The sequence below is a fragment of the Dipodomys merriami genome, unplaced genomic scaffold (genome assembly GCF_024711535.1).
Source record: "Dipodomys merriami isolate MVZ:Mamm:240054 unplaced genomic scaffold, mDipMer1.0.p SCAF_19, whole genome shotgun sequence".
Lineage (NCBI taxonomy): Eukaryota > Metazoa > Chordata > Mammalia > Rodentia > Heteromyidae > Dipodomys > Dipodomys merriami.
This window is the reverse complement of record NW_027203270.1, coordinates 21,844,526-21,864,883: the sequence shown is the minus strand read 5'-3', so window position 1 is coordinate 21,864,883 and position 20,358 is coordinate 21,844,526. Positions and strand designations below refer to the sequence as shown.

The 20,358-nt window shown below is 35.9% G+C and overlaps 2 protein-coding genes across 4 annotated transcripts in view; both read right to left on the bottom strand.

Annotated features, from left to right (window-relative positions):
• Positions 1-14,789, bottom strand: part of Efcab3 (EF-hand calcium binding domain 3) — a 115,575-nt gene extending 100,786 nt beyond the window's left edge. For all 3 annotated transcript variants that reach the window (XM_070027700.1, XM_070027702.1, XM_070027701.1), the window contains exons 1-10: positions 14,699-14,789; positions 12,958-13,011; positions 12,193-12,297; positions 7,658-7,711; positions 6,111-6,215; positions 5,135-5,188; positions 4,347-4,451; positions 2,572-2,622; positions 1,131-1,235; positions 172-225 (exon numbers count right to left, since the gene is read on the bottom strand). In XM_070027700.1, coding sequence (XP_069883801.1) covers positions 172-225; positions 1,131-1,235; positions 2,572-2,622; positions 4,347-4,451; positions 5,135-5,188; positions 6,111-6,215; positions 7,658-7,711; positions 12,193-12,253 — 589 coding nt within the window. In that variant the 5' untranslated portion in view covers positions 12,254-12,297; positions 12,958-13,011; positions 14,699-14,789. The remainder of the gene's footprint in view (positions 1-171; positions 226-1,130; positions 1,236-2,571; positions 2,623-4,346; positions 4,452-5,134; positions 5,189-6,110; positions 6,216-7,657; positions 7,712-12,192; positions 12,298-12,957; positions 13,012-14,698) is intronic.
• An 877-nt stretch (positions 14,790-15,666) lies between these two features.
• Positions 15,667-20,358, bottom strand: part of LOC138830530 (fap1 adhesin-like) — a 167,559-nt gene continuing 162,867 nt past the window's right edge. Inside the window, exons 92-95 of the mRNA XM_070026908.1 lie at positions 20,111-20,215; positions 18,717-18,767; positions 16,984-17,088; positions 15,667-15,737 (exon numbers count right to left, since the gene is read on the bottom strand). Coding sequence (XP_069883009.1) covers positions 15,667-15,737; positions 16,984-17,088; positions 18,717-18,767; positions 20,111-20,215 — 332 coding nt within the window. The remainder of the gene's footprint in view (positions 15,738-16,983; positions 17,089-18,716; positions 18,768-20,110; positions 20,216-20,358) is intronic.

Below are 20,358 nucleotides of genomic sequence, written 5' to 3'. Positions count from 1 at the left end.
CTAATAAATACTTACTTTTAATACCACTGTGAGGCTGAATTAATAGATGTAGTTAGAATAGTGCTTGGAGCTACACTCAACAGAAATGTTATTATCAGTAATTAAATGGACTTTTTGAAAGAATAAACACACTTAAAGATCTCAGTTTTACTTGACATGTTTATCACTTACTGTGAAAACTCTTTAAACCACTTAGCAGTCGGTTCCAATACACCTTTCCATCAGCTGTAACAGAAGATATAATTAGTGTCACAGGTAAAGTGATACCACAGTTCATAAGAAAACTGTAGATCGCTAAATTCTGGGAGCGGTTGGCTCATACCTGTAATCCTAGATTCTGAGGAGGCTAAGATCTGAGGATCACAGTTCCAAGCTAGCCCAAGGAGGAAAGTCCATGAGACTCATCTCCAATTAACCACCAAAAAGCCAGAAATGAAACTGAAGCTCAAGTGGTAGAGCACTAGTCTTGTGAACAAAAAAGCACAGGGACCGTATTCCAGTCCTAAATTCAAGCCCCAGGACCAACGTATGCACACACATGTACATACATGCATGTGTGTGTGCACGTGGACGCACACACACAGAATAAAGTGAAGAAGTAGAGAAGTTTCTGAATTTGTCCATCTTACTATGCTTAAACTTCTCTCTGAATTAACCCTAACTTTTCTTTTTTCATTTATTATTACTCTTTATTTAAATTTGCTTGCATTAGTTATAAAAAGGAAGATTTCATTGGTACTTTTCCACACTAGTTTATAGTATGTTCCTATCAGTTTCACCTTCTTACCTTCCCAAACAATTTCAATAGACTTCCTTGTTAAATTTCCATAGTTGTAAACAATCTATTTTGACCATATTCATCCTTTTTCAAATGAATTTCAAGATTATTTACTCACTATTATTCTTTTTCATTAAATTTTCTTAGTTTATTAATTTAAGAAGTTCTCAATCTCAATCCCAAAAGATTAAGCCTTACCCTAAAATAGTTTCTGTGAAGGCAAGGACTTTGTCTTTAATTTTTATCATTCAATAAATGTGGAATAAATGTTCAGTGATTCTGTACTTCCCCAATAATACACATACCTAAACTAAATTCCCCTGAAGGCCAGAGCTGTATCAGAAATACTTACAAGTAATTGGCAGGCTCCTTATCAACTCCCAGAATTTCTTTGGAGTGAGTACTATCCCCATGCGTTTCAAAGCGTTATCTATTTCATTTACACTAATCTTGTTTCCTATGAAAAGACAGAAATGATGGCTGATAAAAAATTTAACAGAGGGGGGTGGGGGGTAGGTGGGAAGGGGAAACAAAGGAGGGGCAACAATGCTTGATAAAAAGTGTACTCATTATCTTGCCCATGTAATTGTAACCCCTCTATTCGGTATTTTCACAATAAAAAAAAATTAACAGAAACAAATGATTTTTTTTTTGGGGTCCGGTCATGGGGCCTGAACTCTGGGCCTGGGCGCTGTCCCTCAGCTCTTCAGCTCAAGGCTAGCACTCTACCACTTGAGCCACAGTGCCACTTCCGGCTTTTTTCTTTTTTGCTTATGTGGTGCTGAGGAATTGAACCCAGGATCTCATGCATGCAAGGCAAGCGCTCTACCACAGAGCCACCTTCCCAGCCCCCAAACAAATGATTTTAAACTACAAATTCATTTAAATTTAACTACTAACTTAAATGGTCATAATTCAGAGTCAAGACTCTAAGGACATATAAAAAATAGAATTTTATGTTTTTGTGTATGTGTGTGTGACAGGATCTTGCTATGTATTCCAAGATGACCTATGACTATTATAGTACAGGCTAACCTTAGCTTAAGGTCTTTTTGTTTCTGTCCCCTGAATGCTGGGATTATACATATATACACCCCTCCACCCAATTTCTTAATTCTATAGAGAAAAAGTCTCTCTCACTCTCTGTCTCTCTCTCTGTCTCTGTGTCTGTCTCTCTCTTTTTGGTGCTAGTACTGGGGGCTTGAATTCAGAGTCTGAGTGCTGTCTTTTAGGATTTTTGGCTCAAGGCTAGCACTCTATCACTTGAGCCACATTTTTACTTCTGGATTTTTATTGGTTAACTGGAGATAAGAGTCTTACAAACTTTCCTGCCTAGGCTGGCTTCAAACTTTGATACTCAGATCTCAGCCTCCTGAGTAGCTAGGATTATAGGCATGAGCCACCAGCACCTGGCTTTATATAAGGTAATGTTAATATTACATTTTAGTCTATGTGAGTAGATTATTCTCAAGATTTATGATAATGCATAATCTGACCAAATATTGTGGAAACCTAGATTTTTGGTTATTTGAGCAATTGATACAATGATATACATAACTGAAAAAAAATCTGGAAAATTACAGGGTACTGTATCAAGACAATAATTTAGTAGTAATTTCATCAAAAAGCATGTGACTCAAATTAATCTGTATCATTGGATGAAAGATAACATTAGCATATCAAGAAGGTTAATATGTCAGGGTCTCTGTGATATAAATAGAATATTTACTATTATAACAGTGAAAGTATTTTACTGCTATTTACAATAATTTCCCCCTATGTCTTTCACTTACCAGTATATAACTCTACAGTTTCCATCATTTCAACCATTTTAACATTTTCACCTGTAAGATAAGGTATAAATGAGACCTGTCAAAATGACTCAGGCCCAGAAAACACATTATAATTCTTTACATTGTGGAATGGAACCCTGAATTCAGGTAGCCTGATTTGTTTTATGGATGCACTAATTTTCATCCCCAGATGGACATGCAATTGAAGATGAAAAGTTTATATATGATTAATATATAGCACAGAAGAAGAAATTTCCAGACCAGTATATCAAATTCAATATGTAATGTGGTAGGAAATTGAAAAATCACTGCTTGACTTCTTTTTCATTTGGCCTGTCTCACAGTAGGATCAAAGAGCATTTGTGTTTGACTTTTTTAGTATTACAGGATTTAAAAGCAATGTATACTATAATATTTCTATAGCAACTACTTTTAAAATTTTATTTTATTGTTATTTTAGAGGTGATATGCAGTGGGGTTACATTTACATATGTTGGATAATAAGTATACTTCCTTTCATACAGTGTCATTTATTCCTTCATTCTGTCCCATTCCTTCCCTCCCATTACCACCCATGACTTGCATAATTCACTTTCACCAATGTCCAATGCATTTTTTTATTCTTTTTCCTCGGATTCTGTGCCTTCCCTTAACTCTCCCACAGATGTGCACATGAATACACCATATGCAAGATAAAGAATACAGAGTCATCAGAAAAAGAAAAAAACAAATTAAGGAAAAAGTCCTCTGTTTCCATATCTTCAGAGTTTGTTTCAGTAAAGTATATTATTTTATGTACATATGAAGGGGCACTTGGGTATTGCACCTTAGTGATTCTCTCCTAAGACTATCCTCTTTTGGTCTCTACGTATGTGAGAATTCCTGTGTAATTCGTCATATCCCAGTGTGTTTTAGATCTCATTTCCCCATCTTAGGGAAAACATGTGCCATTTGTCCCTCTGATCTTGGCTTACCTCACTTAACATGATTTGTTCTAGTTCCATCCATTTCCCTGCAAATGACATTATTTTATTCTTTTTAATGGCTGTGTAAAATTCCATTTTGTATATAGGTACCACATTTTTGGATCCACTCATCTGTAGTGGGACATCTAGGCTTCTGTATCTTGGCTATCGTGTAGCAACTACTTCTTTGTGCAGAAATATACATGAGCACCTTCTCTATATATCTAACTTCCTGGCCACCAGATTTCTAGTATTTGAAGAGTTTTCTGCCAGGGCTGGTATTGAACCATGACCTGAGAGGTCTCTTGGGATTATAGGTTTGAGCACTAACATCTGGCTTCTCTGTCTTTGTTAGGTTTGTCAATTCCTCATTGACATTAGAGTTTAGGTTACAGGTGTGGATCACTGCTTAACAGATTACCAACCTCAGATTTAAATATTATAATCTGAGGTAACAAATTTTCCAAATGAATATATTTGGAAGTTTTATTTCCTTTTCTTCTTTCTTTCTTTCTTTTCTTTTTTTTTTGGTTGTGGGGCTCGAACTCTGGGCTTGGGCGCTGTCCCTCAGCTCTTCAGCTCAAGGCTAACGCTCTACCACTTGAGCCACAGCACAACTTCCAGTTTTCTACTTAGTTTATTGGAGATAAGAGTCTCACGGTCTTTCCTGCCCGAGCTGGCTTTGAACCGTGATCCTCAGATCTCAGCCTCCTAAGTAGCTAGGATTACAGGTATGAGCCACTGGTGCCCGGCTTCCTTTTCTTTTAAGAGGAGCTTAATGAGTCCCTGAAGGCACAATGAAATGCTCACAATCAGTTTGCAGGTTGTCCTTCAGGTCTTCAATTTCCTCATACTCCAAATCATAACCCATATCTTCTAGGAGGTCATCCATTTTAGAGGCTTGACATTTCCCACCTTAAGAAAGAAGGAAGTAATAAAAATAGGAGCTAATAGCTAAGAAAATATTGGTTATATTCATGCACCAAGTATAATAAGATGGAAGAAAATCTACTACATAATAACAAAAAAACCCAAACTCTTCAAGGCTACAGAGGTTTGCTCTGGAAGCCAGAAGTATACTAATACATTTAACCAGTCTTGCTTCAAGGGATACTTTCTATAGTTTGTAGGAAAGGTGTATTTAGAAGAAAGTTATTATATACTATATAATTTACAAATATACTACAAAGTAGTTTATATAATTACTATATAAATAAAATTAATGCATTTTATCAGATATGCATTTTGTTGATGTAGTTAATCAAATGTATTACTTTGTTATGAATTATGAATGGTTTTAGAAAGTGAATCTGTTGAGGTATAGTAAACATTTTATAACTAGAAAACTATTATTCTCAATTAGAGTTACATCTAAAAGAGCAATAGGCTGATCATAAATAATCTAATTTTGGGTTAATGGTAAGTATTTTCCCTTTTTATTACCATCGATTAATTTATACAAGGGGATTTCATTTTTGACATGCCCATAAATGCATACAATGTAGCTCAAACAGACTCAAGTCTCCATCACTATCACTCATTAATGATAAGGATTCCTAAAAGTCAGATCTTGCCTTCTTATTGGGATTCTTACTCACCAGGAAACACTTTCATATGATCGAGCAATATGCTTTTATATACATTCCCATAATCTGTAAAATAAGACACATTTAAAATCAAAAAGAAAATGATATAGATAGTAAAAAAAAAAGAATAAAAATTTCAAATGAAGAAAAAAAGCTAACTTTAATTGATATTTTTACATTTTCTGGGCCTATACACGTCTTTTTAAACAAGTAAAAAAAATAAGACAGGAAACTTCCTCCCATTCCCTCCCCCGCCCTTCTTTCTGCCATGTTGGGTGTTGAACCTAGGGCCTCACAACATTCTAGGCAAGTATTCTATGACTGAGCTACACTCAAGCCCAGAAGAAAAATCCTCAATGTGCATAGTCTGTTCATTCTACATAGAAACCAACATACCTGTGTTACTCTATGTTCTCCCATTTTCTTGTCTCTATTCCATAGCAATTAATACTTTTTCTTCTTTTTCTCTGCTTAAGCTTTATTTACACCTCATGGTAATGGTACTGTTAATGGCAGAACTCAGTTTTAAAGATCTAGCCTCTCAAAACAATAAGTTTAATTATCAAAGGCATAATGTTTGCACAATTAAAAGTTAATAATTTTGTCTTTTAGTGTTTTTGGTTTTTTTTTGTCGTTCATGGGGCTTGAACTCTGGGCCTGGGCGCTATCCCTTAGCTCTTCAGCTCAAGGTGAGTGCTCTGCCACTTGAGCCACAGCACTACTTCTGGTTTTTTGGTGATTTAGTGGAGATAAGAGTCTCACAGACTTTCCTGCCCTGGCTGGCTTTGAACCACAATCCTCAGATCTCAGCCCTGAGTAGCTAAGATTACAGGTGTGAGCCACCAGCACCCAGCTGTCTTCTAGGTTTTTATAAGAAGTCAGACAGGTCGATCTTTAGGATATTCTTACCCTGAAGTCCTGACCAACATACAGGTACATTCCAGTGACTGTACTGGAGTGTATGCACAGTAACTGCATAGGTACCTACCAGTAACTGGCAAGGTTTTCAGCAGCTCCTCATATTCCCTATTTGTGAGCTCTATCCCCATGTTTCCCAGAACCTTTTGTGTAGCTTTGGCTTCAAATTCTCCTCCTTTACAAAAAAACAAAGAACCAAAAGCAAGAAATTGTGAAAGTAAGAATTGTAAACTGACTCCAAATGATCAAAACTAAGCTGGTTTAGTATTATCTTTAGCTTTCAGATGAAGAGTACAGATGGAAGATATTTCCTTTTTTTTCTTTTTTTTTTTTTGTTGTTGGTTGTGGGGCCTGAATTCTGGGCCTGGACACTGTCCCTCAGCTCTTCAGCTCAAGGCTAGCGCTCTACCACTTGAGCCACAGCACTACTTCTGGCTTTTTCTGCTTATGTGGAGCTGAGGAATCGAACTCAAGGCCTTATAAAGCATGCAAGGCAAGCACTCTACCACCGAGCCAACCCTCCCAGCCCTGGAAGTTATTTCCTTATTTCCAAAGAAATACCCATTTATAACAGTCTAAATAATCTCAGAGACATTAACCCACCTCATTGGAAAGAGATATACAGTATACAGAAAGCCCAGTTATCCATATATGCATATGTTGTTACCTGATTTGAATCCTGTTATCACTATATAAAACCTGTGTTACTTTGTTTTGACTGAATTATTAGATAGGTTATTCATGGTGACCACATTATTTGCATTCCTATCACAAAGTTTTAGTTTACTAGGTTACAGTAGGTGCTAAGGAAGCATTTTAAATGAATAAAACAGGTATGTTGCCTAGGTAATCCTGGTATATGAACCATAAAATAAAAATGAGGTATCAGAACATTTAGACAATTTGATTACAAGTTTTGTGAATATGTGCATGCATGCGTGTGCATGAGTGTATATGTTTTGTGTTTTATGCTGGTCCTGGGGCTTGAACCCAGGGTCTGTGCTTGAACTTTAATTTATTTTTTGTCGGTTGTGGGGCTTGAACTCTAGGCGCTGTCCCTCAGCTTGAACTCTGGGCTCTGTCCCTCAGCTCTTCAACTCAAGGCGAGAGCTCTACCACTTAAGCCATAGCACCACTTCCGGTTTTCTGAGTGGTTTATTAGAGATAAGAGTCTCACAGACTTTCCTGCCCAGGCTGCTTTGAAGTGCAATCTTCAGACCTCAGCCTTTTGAGTGTCTACGATTACAGGCATGAGCCACGGGCACCTGGCTTGGGTTTGAACTTTTTGTTTTGCTCAAGGCTAGCATTCTACCACTTGAGCCACATCTCTATTTCTGGCTTGTTTTTGGTGGTTAGTTGGAAATAAGAGTCTCACAGACTTTCCTGCCTAAGCTGGCTTCAAACCACAATTCTCATATCTCAGTCTTCTGAGAAGCAAAGATTACAAATATGAGCCTTTGGCACCTACTCCAGACAACTTATAGATATTCGTAACAACAAACTTTAATCATTAAAAATGCTGAAGTTAAATCAATAACAGGATAAGAAAATTTGATTTTAAATATTTATGGAAATATGAAGTACTTGTACAAGAGTTTTCAATAATTTTTTTCTCACCTGTGAATTTATTTACTTCTTGTAGCAGTTTACATAGATTGGTCTTTCCAGAATCTAAAACATAAGCCACAATTAGATATACATTATGGTTTACTAATTCACAAGGATTTTTCAGTAGAGTTTTTTTCTTAATGGTTTGTTTTGAATTATAGTCTAATGACATATACAAAGATGAACTAGGGAATATGTTAACTATTATTCTAATTATTGTCTCTTTCTTTCTTTCAAGACCTCAGCCTCTGCACATCACAAACACCTCCTAGTTCAGGCTTTCAGTCTTACACTGTCTACTACCAGATTCCTGGGAAAAAAAATTCAGTCTGGAAAATTAAGCTTTTGCCCATTCAACATTACTCTATACTAACACCCTCTAGTAGTTAGTTTAATATGTTACATTTTTTTCTAGAAGATATGTTCATTATATACTCAAAGATTGTAATTTTAAATAAAAGTAATATATTTTTGGCTTATGCCTATAATCCTAGCTACTCAGGAGGCTGAGATCTGAGGATCAAGTTTTGAAGCTAGCTCAGGCAGGAGTCTGTGAGACTTGTATCTCTAAGAAACCACTCAGGAAAAACTGGAAGTGGAACTGTGGCTCAAGGGGCAAAGCACTAGCCTTTAGCAAAAGAAGTTCAGGGACGTAGCCCAGATTCTGAGTTCAAGCCCCAGGACTGGCACCAAAAAATATCTTATATTTAAAATACCTTACCCTACTATATATACTTATCTCCTATGACAGAATTTAAGAACCCACAAAGTACACTAAACAGGTAGTAAAGTCCAGGCCCCTTATCACCTCATTCCAGCCATGCTAGACATCTGTTTTTTTTTGTTTTTTGTTTTTTTTGGTCCGGTTGTAAGGCCTGAACTCTGGGCCTGAGCACTGTCCCTCAGCTCTTCAGCTCAAGGCTAGTGCCCTACCACTTGAGCCACAGCGCCACTTCCAGCTTTTTTATTTTTGCTTATGTGGTGCTGAGGAATCGAACCCAGGGCCTCAGGCATGCAAGGCAAGCGCTCTACCACTGAGCCAACTTCCCAGCCCTAGACATCTGTTTTGAGTGTCTCCTTGCCCCAGCCAAAACTTCTGAAAGCTATCTCTACCTGGGTGATTTACTTTGTAAAAATGCACCTTTATTTTTTCTAACCACCTGGTTTCTAATACTGTGTTAACATCTCCTATCAACTCTTCAGTCCATTTTTCTTTATATGTCTAATGTTTTGTTTTTTGTTGTTATTGTAAAGGCTTCATAGAGAGAGGTTACAGTTTCATACATAGGGTAAAAACAAACAAATAAAAATAATATATTTTTTATTCTGTTTTGCATTATGACATCCTAGCACAGCAACTAGCATAAGGCTTGCCATATTCATTATTAAGCAGTCCAGTTCCCTTGTGCTAGGATATGAACCCAGGGTCTCACATATGCTAGCAAGCACTACCACAAAGCCACAATCTTTCCTCTATTAACACTTAAAATCATGTATTGTAATATATTACAATGGCAGAATGAGCTCTCAGATTAGTGCTTTGGTTTGTTTTCCTAGAATTATTATTTTTTTAGGACATGGAGGAAATTAGAAACTGTACATATGATTAGCATTTTCTGAAAGAAGGGCATATACTTGCTTTTAAGTAGTTTGTATTACCACACAATTAGCATATTTGTCCTTTTAGAACTCATACTATTTACAAAACACGTATTACCTAAAACATTCTCAGAGGAGCTACAGTAGTGCAATCGGTTAGCACGCGATACTTATAAAACATTCTCAGAACACAGAAAGAAATGTATGGAAAGTAGTAAAGTTAAGGTCATGGAGGATAGAGAGGGCTGGGTTAGCATACATTGAATCAGAGTTCTGAAATAAATGAAAGACAACAGGATAAAGAGAACCATGGAAGAGGTAATGACTGACAGTTTTCTATATGTGATAAAACATTCCAATTGTCAGACTCAAAACTTACCCAGTGACTCTCCTTTAACTACATGAAAGAAAATGCATTCCTATTTTCCACATCATAGTTAAGTTTCAAAACTAGAGACAAATGTGCAACAGCAGCAACAAAAATGATTACCCTCCAAAGACCACTAGTATTTGTAACTGACTTGCTACCATATCTCTTTAGCAATATGGAAAGCACAGAGTAATGGGATGATATTTTAAATAATACTTAAATGAATAGGATTTTAAAAGAAATTAACTGTCTAATAGAACTCTATATCCAGACTTAAACAAGACTATATGTACACAATATATTAACTGTATACATACATGCTTATATATGCATACATGTTATATATACATACATGCCCATATATATTTAAAATTAGACTTAGTAAGACATTTCATTATGATATTTCTTTTTTTTCATTATGACATTTCTATACATTCATAGAAGGTACTTCAGTCATATTTGCTCCCTGTATTAGTCTTTCTTACCCCTTTGTCCTCTTTCCCTCTTTCCCCTTTAACAAGTAGGAGATAAAGAATTCACAGATATTCACATGTAGAAGAATGAACTAGATTTGTGTATCTCACCTTATACAGAAGTCAACTCAAGAGGGATCAACTATTTTATGACCTGAATCTTTGAAAACAGAGAAGAATATGGGGGAAAACAGCAAGGTCTTTTTGAACAGGAATCTCATAGGTCACGAAGTAAGAACAAGGAGTGGCAAATGGGATTTTATTGAATAAAAAAAATTGTTTTTGGTATCTTTGTCAATAATCAGATAAAATACATGTTTGGGCTTTTTTTTTCTGGATCTTCTGTTTGACTCCATTGGTCTGCATGTTTGTTTATGTGTTAGTATCATGATGGTTTTATTCCTATGGCTCTATAGTATGGTTGACAGTCATGTGTGATCCCTCCAGCATTGATTATTTGACTCACATTGCTCTACCTGGAATCTTTATTTTTCCATATGAATTTAGACTGATTTTTCTGTGAGGAATGTCAATGAAATTCAATGGGTATTGCACTGAATTTTTACTGCTGTTGTCTTTTGAGACAAAGTCTTGTCTTGAAAAACAAATGTGGCTCAGGCTAGACTCAAACTTGAGATACTAATCCCTCAGCCTTCTGAATGCTGAGATTATAAGAATGTGCAACTATGCCTAGCTAAACAAATTTACCTTTCATACCAGAAAAAAGGAATATTCTCCCTAATAAATCCTTAATAAAGTGAATTACTTTAAGCAGATGAAAAATAATCTCAAAGGAAATGTCAATGGTACAAGAAAGGAAGAAAAAGAAAGAATAAGTGATTTTTTAGGAAAGCTGAATGAATTTGGCTTTATAAAACATTTTTACTACTGTTTTGCTAAACTAAAAGAAAACCATATAGAAATAAAGATATAAAGATAATGCCAATATAGCATAGGAGAAAAATAGACCTAAAATGTTCTTAGGCTCTTCTGTCAACCAAAAGGAATTGAATTTAGAGAAATATACATTTTAACATTGCTTTGTAGCAAGACTCAGCAACAGAATGAGATGTGAATGATGGATTGATCAAATACAGTATCACAGATCATAAATGACAGAGAAAGTAATTGGACAGTGAAATAGGTTAAAAAATAGTTTATGTATTGAAACAAAATAGACATACTAGGACCAATATTTTTGATGAATAAGAGGAGTAGGTTTCTTGGTAATACTAGTAAAATACTTGGGAGTTTGTTAGTTTGTTAGAAAAAAGGTTTTGCTAAAAAAAGTTTTAGCAAGAAATTATATTTAAGAATAACAAGGTTAGCTAAGCACTAGTGGCTCAGGCCTGGAATCCTAGCTGCTCAGGAGGCTGTGATCTGAGGATCTGCTTCAAAGCCTGGACAGAAAAATCCATGTCTAACTCCAGCTAACCACAGAAAAGCCAGAAGTGGGACTGTGGCTCAAGTGGTAGAGCACTAGCTAGCCTTGAACAAAAAAACTCAGGGACAGTCCTTAAGGCCCTGCATTCAAGTCCCAGGACCTGGCCACAAAAGCAACCAAGCAAACAAACTAAAACCCCAAAACAAAACAACATCACCAAAAATAGGTTACAGAGAAATAGAGAAGAAAGAACACTTCCAGTTCCCCAGGGAATAGGAGTTAAAGATAGACATCTCTGGACATCTATCTTTAAAAGGTTGAAATACTGCAAAAAATACGATGAGCCAGTACCAAAGTATAGGAAGAAGGGATTTGGAAGTCTGTGTATCTTAAGGTTAAAGAATGTACAGTGGGTTGATATGACTTTTAAAATAAATGGAAATGATAATTAATCTGAACTCAGTAACTTTTTCTCTGTGTGTAATAAGCTATACTCTTTCAGCTTCTGAGTACATATACCATTCATATACCACATATGCTAATGTTAATAAAAAGACACTGTATCTGAATGTGTTCTAATAGGATTAGAAAATTAGAAGATTGCTAAGATTGAGAAAGTTATATTGTCCTTGAAACAGATCTAGCTCCAGACTAGCACATAAATAAGCCTGTAAGCCCGAATTTTCCTAAAAGGTTTACTAACATCTATTATGCTTACCATCAACTGGTAGATTTCGTAACAAATCTTCAAGTTGTTCACCTGGGAGATTGACTTTCATGTGTCCTAAAATGTTTTCCACATTATTGATATCAACTTTAGCATCTAAGAAAAGAATCAGAAATAAAGGAAATTTAATCAATCCTCTAAATAAGAATTAACTTCAGTTAATTAACATATACCATGCATGGCTCTAGCAAAAATGCCGGACTCAGAATTTTCAAGTCCACAAAAATGGACATAATAGATTTATAGAATTGTAAGTTCTTAATTGGACTTTAGGTATGAATTCCAAGTATGAATTCACTCTTCAATGAATTAGAAAAGTAGAAAAAATTAAAACTTTTTAGTAAGTGTGTCCTAAATGTTTAATTTAGTTCTTTTAGTTAGTGAGATGCACTGAACAATTTCCAATTAGTTATTTAATACTATCTATGAAGAGATATGTGTGTGTGTGCATGCACACGCACGTGTGTGTGTCAGTGTGTTAAAGTGTGTATGGAGGAGGTGAACTCACTAAGCAAGCACTCTACCACTTGAGCCACTCCATCAACCCCAAAGGGCCAGATTTAAATTTTCTTTTTAACTTAAATCCAATCATAGCCATTAAAAAAAAACTATTTGGAAAATGCAGTAATATCTTAAGACTACCATAGGTATGGAATTAGTGTAGGAGGCAACAAGACCCACAAGAGAATAACTAAATAATAATATATATGTAAAACAGAAGAATCCTATTTATCCTTTTTCTATTATGCTTCTTACCTTTGGAGGATTTTACACCATCTAACAGTCGATTTTCATATATATATCCATCATCTGTAAATAAAAAGCACAGTATACATCAGAGTAATAGAGAGATTCACATACATCTGTACAGATATTTTCATGATTTACATAAGAAACAACCCAAGAGTTGTGAAACCCTGGGATAGAGAAAACTCTTCAGAGTTCTGTGTCTGATTGAATGGAAACATGTAATTATTATTAATTTGTGACAGCATAAAGGAATATGAACACACCTTCTTTCCATTTTCCTTCTTTATCCTACTCTCCTATTCCTTTGACTCATGTTTTCCTTACATCTCTCAGTTTAACTTTTAGCTCTAAAGGTCGAACCCAACAAATAATATAATATATCCAGTGGCAGTGATTCAAGAAAATAGAATTAACTGACTCTCAAAAACTGAACTAAATTATAATTCAAAGGAAGAACTAGGTCTTGTTAAAATTTATTAAGATAGTCATCATATTTTTTAAAAGTAGAATGTCTGCTGTGTGTACATATATATATATATATATATCATATGCACGCATTATAAGTATATGTACTTATGGGATAGATAGATATCTACCATGATGAAACTATAGGTATCTATCTATAAATATGGTATTATACATATCCTTATACATATCTCCATTTTTTTCTTTCTTTTAGCACTGAAGTTTGAACTCAGGTCCACTGTAACCACCTCTCCAGCTCTTATTATTGTTATTACTAAGAACTCTTGTGTTTAAACCTGGTCTAGCCTGGACTGCAGTCTTTTTTTTTAATGTACAAAAGACTGCCCAGCTGTTTATTCCTTTTTTTCTTTTTTTTTTGGTCGGTTGTAGGGCTGGAACTCTGGGCCTGGGCGCTGTCCCACTTGAGCCACAGCACCACTTCCGGTTTTTTGAGTGGTTTATTGGAAATAAGAGTCTCACAGACTTTTCCTGTCCAGGCTAGCTTTAAACTGTGATCCTCAGATCTCAGCCTTTTGAGTAGCTAGGATTACAAGCGTAAGCCACTGGCACCCTGCCTTTTATCCTTTTTTTTTTTTTTAATTTTATTTTCTTGTAAAGATGTTGTACAGAGAGGTTACAGTTATATCAGTAAGGTAATGAGCACATTTCTTTTCTTTTTTTGGGGGGGAGGGGGTCCGGTTGTGGGGCCTGAACTCTGGGCCTGGCGCTGTCCCTCAGCTCTTCAGCTCAAGGCTAGCATTCTACCACTTGAGCCACAGTGCCACTTTCGGCTTTTTTCTTTTTGCTTATGTGGTGCTGAGGAATCTAACCTAGGGCCTCATGCATGCAAGGCAAGCACTCTACCACTGAGCCACCTTCCCAGCCCAATGAGCACATTTCTTGTCGGGCATTGTTACCCACTCCTTTGTTTTTCTCCCACGGTCCCTTCCTTACCCTAACTCCCTCACCTCCCCCCCCCTCCCCGAGTTGTAAGGTTCATTTCCAACATACTGTCTTGTGAGTATCAGTCTTTTTATTTACATTTCCAATGTAGGCATGATGATAGTTGTGGGCCTTCATGTCCAACTTTTATTGGTAGTGATGGTTGTCTCATAAACTTTTTACCTGACTTGGCGTCAACCTTGTGACGCTCTTGATCTCTGCTTCTCAAGTAGCTCGGGTTATAGGCATGAGTCACTGCATCTAGCCTAGTTCTTGAAAAAGTTGCCTCAATATGCAACTTGGACTCCCTCAAACACTATAATGGATTTGAAATGCTCACCGTCTAGATTTTGTACCAGGTCTGAGTATTCATTAGATGTCAATTCAATTCCAGTGTCTTCCAGAATATTTTTCACATCTTTGACATTAACTTTTTCTCCTTAAATAAACAGAAATGGTTTATTTAAACATAAAGAACCATGTATTCAAAATCATGAAAGTCAAGTGCCCATATTTTTACAGCACTACCTCCAACTCCTAGATAAAGGCACAGAACTGGCCAGAGGAATGCCAACAATGGGAAGAAAATTAGAACTGCTCCTTTGACCTTGTGGAAAAAGCATATTCAGGGGCACAGCTCTCAGTTTTCCACAAAATTAGAATGGTATAAAGTCTTTGTTTTTCCAAAATTATTGGATTTGAGTATTTTCTTAATCTTTATTTCAACATTTACTGTGGTGATCAACAACAGGAGCGAATAAACTTTTCCCGTAAAGGATCACTCAGGCCATATGCTTTCCCTAGCATATACTCAACTCTGTTATAGCATAAAAATAGTGATATTATTACATGATTATGTAACAAAGCCCTCATAAATAAAAACAGGTGGAGAACAGTATTTGGCTGCAATATACTTTAACAATAGAATGTTTATCTGGTAGCAAAAAGGAATAAACTACACAGCAAGCAACTGTAAAATCTTAACTGACACAATTTTCAGAAAAAGAAAGTTACAGAGGTTGATAATATTTTCATATAGTCAAATCAAGAAAAATGAAAAATTATTATTACAGGCGACAAATACATTGTTTTTGAAAGGAGAATGAACAATATAAAATTCAGGAAAGTGTTATCTCTAAAAGTAAAGAGGCAAGATGATAGTAAGTATACATGAGGTGATATAACAACATTGGATATATTCTAGTTATTTTTGATTGGTAGAGTCACAAATTTAATTATTCATGAATACTATGCTCATCAATTTATGCATTTACTAAAAGATGGAAAAATATTAAAGAATTAGTTTTTTCATAACTTGCCTGTAATTGTATTCACATCATTGATCACCTTTTTCAGAGGAACATTTTCATCAGCTGTTACTAATACAAAAGATAATTTGGACAATGATTGTAGAAATTTCTATTACATTTCTAACTACATCTAGCAATAATTACAAACTAGAATCCAATGAAGCTCTTTGAATTTTGTTGAATTATTTGTGTGACCCTGACATTTATATTTCCTTATTTGAGTGTCTGATTCCTTATTAGTAAGAAGGACCACAGATTTTCACTCATATTCTTTGACCATGGGATTTTTTTTTTTTTTTTTTTGGGTCTGGTCGTGGGGCCTGAACTCTGGGCCTGGGCGTTGTCCCTCAGCTCTTCAGCTCAAGGCTAGCGCTGTACCACTTGAGCCACAGCGCCACTTCCAGCTTTTTTATTTTTGCTTATGTGGTGCTGAGGAATCGAACCCAGGGCCTCAGGCATGCAAGGCAAGCCCTCTACCACTGAGCCACCTTCCCAGCCCCGACCATGGGATTTATACTGTATCTCCAGTAGTTGAATCTTCACATGTTTTCTTGTATGAGTGGTAAAAGATACCTTTCATAAGATCTTTTCTTGTTTTTGTGCACCTTATACTTAATGTAGATACTAAGCTAGATGTTTTTTATCTTCCCTATGCTACTGATAGGCTTTCCCCTAACGTTTCCAACTTTTGTGTCTCAGAAAGGTAGTAGCTTATTATTGTTAGATACCCTAGAAAATATTAATGATGTTCAACCATTCTTCACTAATACTTTTTCTCTCAGTTATTTCTGGGTGTCTTTGTTGTTTATTCATTCATTCATTCATTCTCCTTTATATTTGTTTCTCCTGTGTTTTGGACTAATAATAGTTGTGAATGTCTTCTTTTAGCATAGTTAAGCAGGACAATAACATCAGGTGAATAAAAATGACAAAAGACAGGCCAAGTTCTTCTCTATCAAAAATGTGTTAAATTATTTAAATCAGCCTAATTTTAGAAATTCTTTTTTTTTTCCAGTCCCGGGGCTTGAACTCAGGGTTTGGGTCCTGTCCCTGTGCCTCTTTGTGCTCAAGGCTAGCACTCCACTACCTGAGCCACAGTGCCATTGCCAGCTTTTTCTGAGTAGTTTATTGGAGATAAGGGTCTCACAGACTTTCCTGCCTGGGCTGGCTTCAAACTGCTATCCTCACATCTCAGTCTCCTGAGTAGCTAGGTATATAGGTGTGAGCCACCAGCACCTGGCTAGAAATTCTTATACATGAAGCTAAGATTCTAAGTTTTCCCCTCAAAGGCAAAATAGTGATTCAAAATGCTCACCATCAACAGACTGCATTTGTATCAGCTTTTTCAATTCCTTATTTTTAAGCTGAATCCCCATGCTCCCTAGAGTCTGGTTCAGGTTGTTGACATTGACCTCCCCTCCTTAAGAAAGAGATAGAAATGTCAGAAAAACACAATAAGGATATAATATGGATAATACTTATACCAAGTTAAATTAACTTTCTATGGGCCTGGATGCTGGTGAAAGTTAACTAGAATTACATTATTGGAAAGTAGTTCTGCAATTAATTCTTTAATTAAAATGTTTATAATCCTACTTCACCAATTCTACTTTTCACAGAACAAGGTTATGCCAAAGAGGAAGAATAAGTGGTTAGTGTGTGTGTGTGTGTGTGTGTGTGTGTGTGTGTGTGTGTGTGTGTGTGTGTGTGTGTGTGTGTGTGTGTGTGTGTGTGTGTTACATAGAAACAAAAACTCCCAAGTTAAGTATCTAATGACAGAGTATTATTAAGTAACAAATATTGATTGATTGATTGCTGGTTCCAGAGTTTGAATTCAGGACCTCATGGTTGCTCAGCAGATGCTCTACCACTTGAGCTACACCTCTAGCCAACAAGTGTACTTTTATTTCATAAAAAAAATGACATAGCTACAATTATTTACAAGAGATGATTAATACAGGAAAAACTGCTTTTCAGTGGAGTAGAGTTATATGATCATTTAACTTATACTAATTAAAACCACTTGTCTGGCAAAGATAAATAAGAAATAAAGGATATAAACAATGCCTGTCATTCTCTCTGCCATTCCACAGATAGCAGGCACATAAGCAGAGCAAATCTCAGGTAATATCAGTTTATTTATTTTTTAATTTTATTGTAAAATTATATTCAGAGAGGTTACAGTTACATAAGTCAGGTACATTTCCTTTGGGACAGTGTCCCTCCCTCCTTCCCTCATTCTCTCCCAGTTTTTTCCCTCTCTCCCTCCCTTCTCCCTGTGTATAGTTCATTTCCAACATAATGTCTGGTTGGTTGCACTGCTGAATTGGTTGACCCTTTGTCTCACCATTTCTGTACTTCCCTTTCCCTTCCCCAAGTCAGATAAACTTATATAATAGACAATTTATTTCTCCAGCAGGTAACTCTATGTCCTTTAAATCATGAATATCTTAATTCAGAAATATTTTTGTATATCATAACTTATTCAAGCCAATTATTTCTTTATCTAATTCCTCAGCCATAGGCATAATAATCATTTGCAACACTGGAAGAAAGTAACTATGCTAACTTTATTAAGACTGGTAGGTTGGTGTTTTTTTATGTAAACTTCCAGTGAGATTTCAAAGCAGTTTTGCCTGTGTGAAATTTTTGATATTTTATAGAGGGCTTCAAAATATTGAGCAGTTATGATTACACAATAGGACTAAGAGTTGTTATTTAAAATATTGTATATTTTATTAAATGGGCATATGACATTTTTATATTGAAAAAATAACACTAACAGCTTACAGTTGAGTATTACAATGGCAGAGCTTCTATCCAGGAATACAAAGAAAGACAACTATGGAGATACTTAGGACTAGTTTCTTTGAATCTGATTGAGTATCAAGTTTACCCAGCATATTCACAAAAAGAATTATATACTGATCTTTCAGTAAGATAGGAGATCTTTCAGTAAGGGATAGGAGAGGCACAAACGATATAATAACTAGGAAAACTAGGAAAAAAGACAAATATAAAGATTTCGAGTCTAAATCTATTACCCACCATTGAAAGACTTCAAATCCTTTAGCAGTCGATTCTGAAAAACTTTATCACCTGTAAGAAAAGGCACAGTTCAGGACAGAGAATGTTTCTCAAAGAGAATGTAATGGTCTGACTTTCTTTTACCTTTAAATTATGCTGAAATTAAGCAACAAATGGACTGGTTTACTAATGTAGAAATCAGGAGCCTGACTCTTACTCTGCTACTAATTACTTTGTGACTGCAAACAGATCTGTTTTCTGTTGGAGAATGTGTCATCATTGTGTGTGTGGTGACAATAGTACCTGAACATCAGTATACTAGAGAGCATTATGAGTATATTTACTAACTCCTCAACACCAAATTATTATTTTCTGTAGTATAGAACTAAAACCCTTGCTCTTAATCTAGTCTCTCTTTTATTGGGCTGGTTGAGGGGCCTGAACTCTGGGCCTGGGCACTATCCCTCAGTTCTTCAGCTCAAGGCAGTGCTCTACCACTTGAGCCACAGTGCCACTTCCGGCTTTTTCTGCTTATGTGGTGCTGAGGAATTGAACCCAGGGCCTCATGCATGCAAGGCAAGCACTCTACCACTGAGCCACCTTCCCAGCTCCTATTGTCTCTTTTTTAAAACAAGGTCTTGCTCTGTAGCCTAAACTGACCTCAAACTTCTGATCTTCCCACCTTAGCCTTCAGAATACTAGAATCTTTTCTAGTTTTGATTCTTATTTCTACCACATTTTCACTGTTTTATTTACTCTTACTCCTAAAGTTTGACATAATCAAGAAAAAGCAAATATTTTCATAGTCCATGATGACGAAGCTTATGCTTGAAGTTTTTACTAATTTCAAACTGGTTTAAAAATTTATTTTTTTAGCAGCAGGTACAAGAATTAGTTGTAGAGGTAGAAAGGCCTTTGCTGAGATGCTTATCTTTTTTTTGAAACAGAGTCTTAATATGCAGTCTAGGCTGATAACAGAGAAGAGGGAGATACTCAGCATCTTTCCAGAAATTGAGAACAGAAGGAAGAGTTTTCAGAGTTTAGCTCTGCTCTGTGAGGAATAAGAATCAGAAGGGAATTCACAGTGACAGTATATGGAAAAGTGACTCTGGGACAGGAAGGGATTCTCTCACAAGGATCTCCGAATGCTTGGGAGAGAAAAGAAGTACATCTCCTTTTTTCTCTCCTTTGCAGAGACCATTAGCACTATCTTTTTTCCTTAACAATAATTTTGTAAAAGAGGATTCTTTTGGGGATTGAAGCTGTACCTGAGTTGACACAGTAATAGACTATTCACAAGACAAAAAGAGCTGGAGGATGGATGCAGGTAACACCTAAAAATGCATCCCTTCAATATCCACAATAGAATGGTAGAGAAAACATTCTGGAGGTCCAGTAACACACATGCAGCTCACCATCAACTGGCAGTGACGCTAGTAGCTTCTTACATTCCTTAGTGCTGACTTTTATCCCCATGTCTTCAAGAATATTTTTCACATCCCTGGTATTAACTTTTTCTCCTTTGAAAAAAGAGACTATTTTCAGGTGAAAAATTTATACATTAATAACTCAGTGTTTTAGAAATTCCTAAGAAGGTATTATTAATAAATATGAGCTATGATAATATACTTTAAAATAGTTTACCTTGCCTCTATCTCAACTT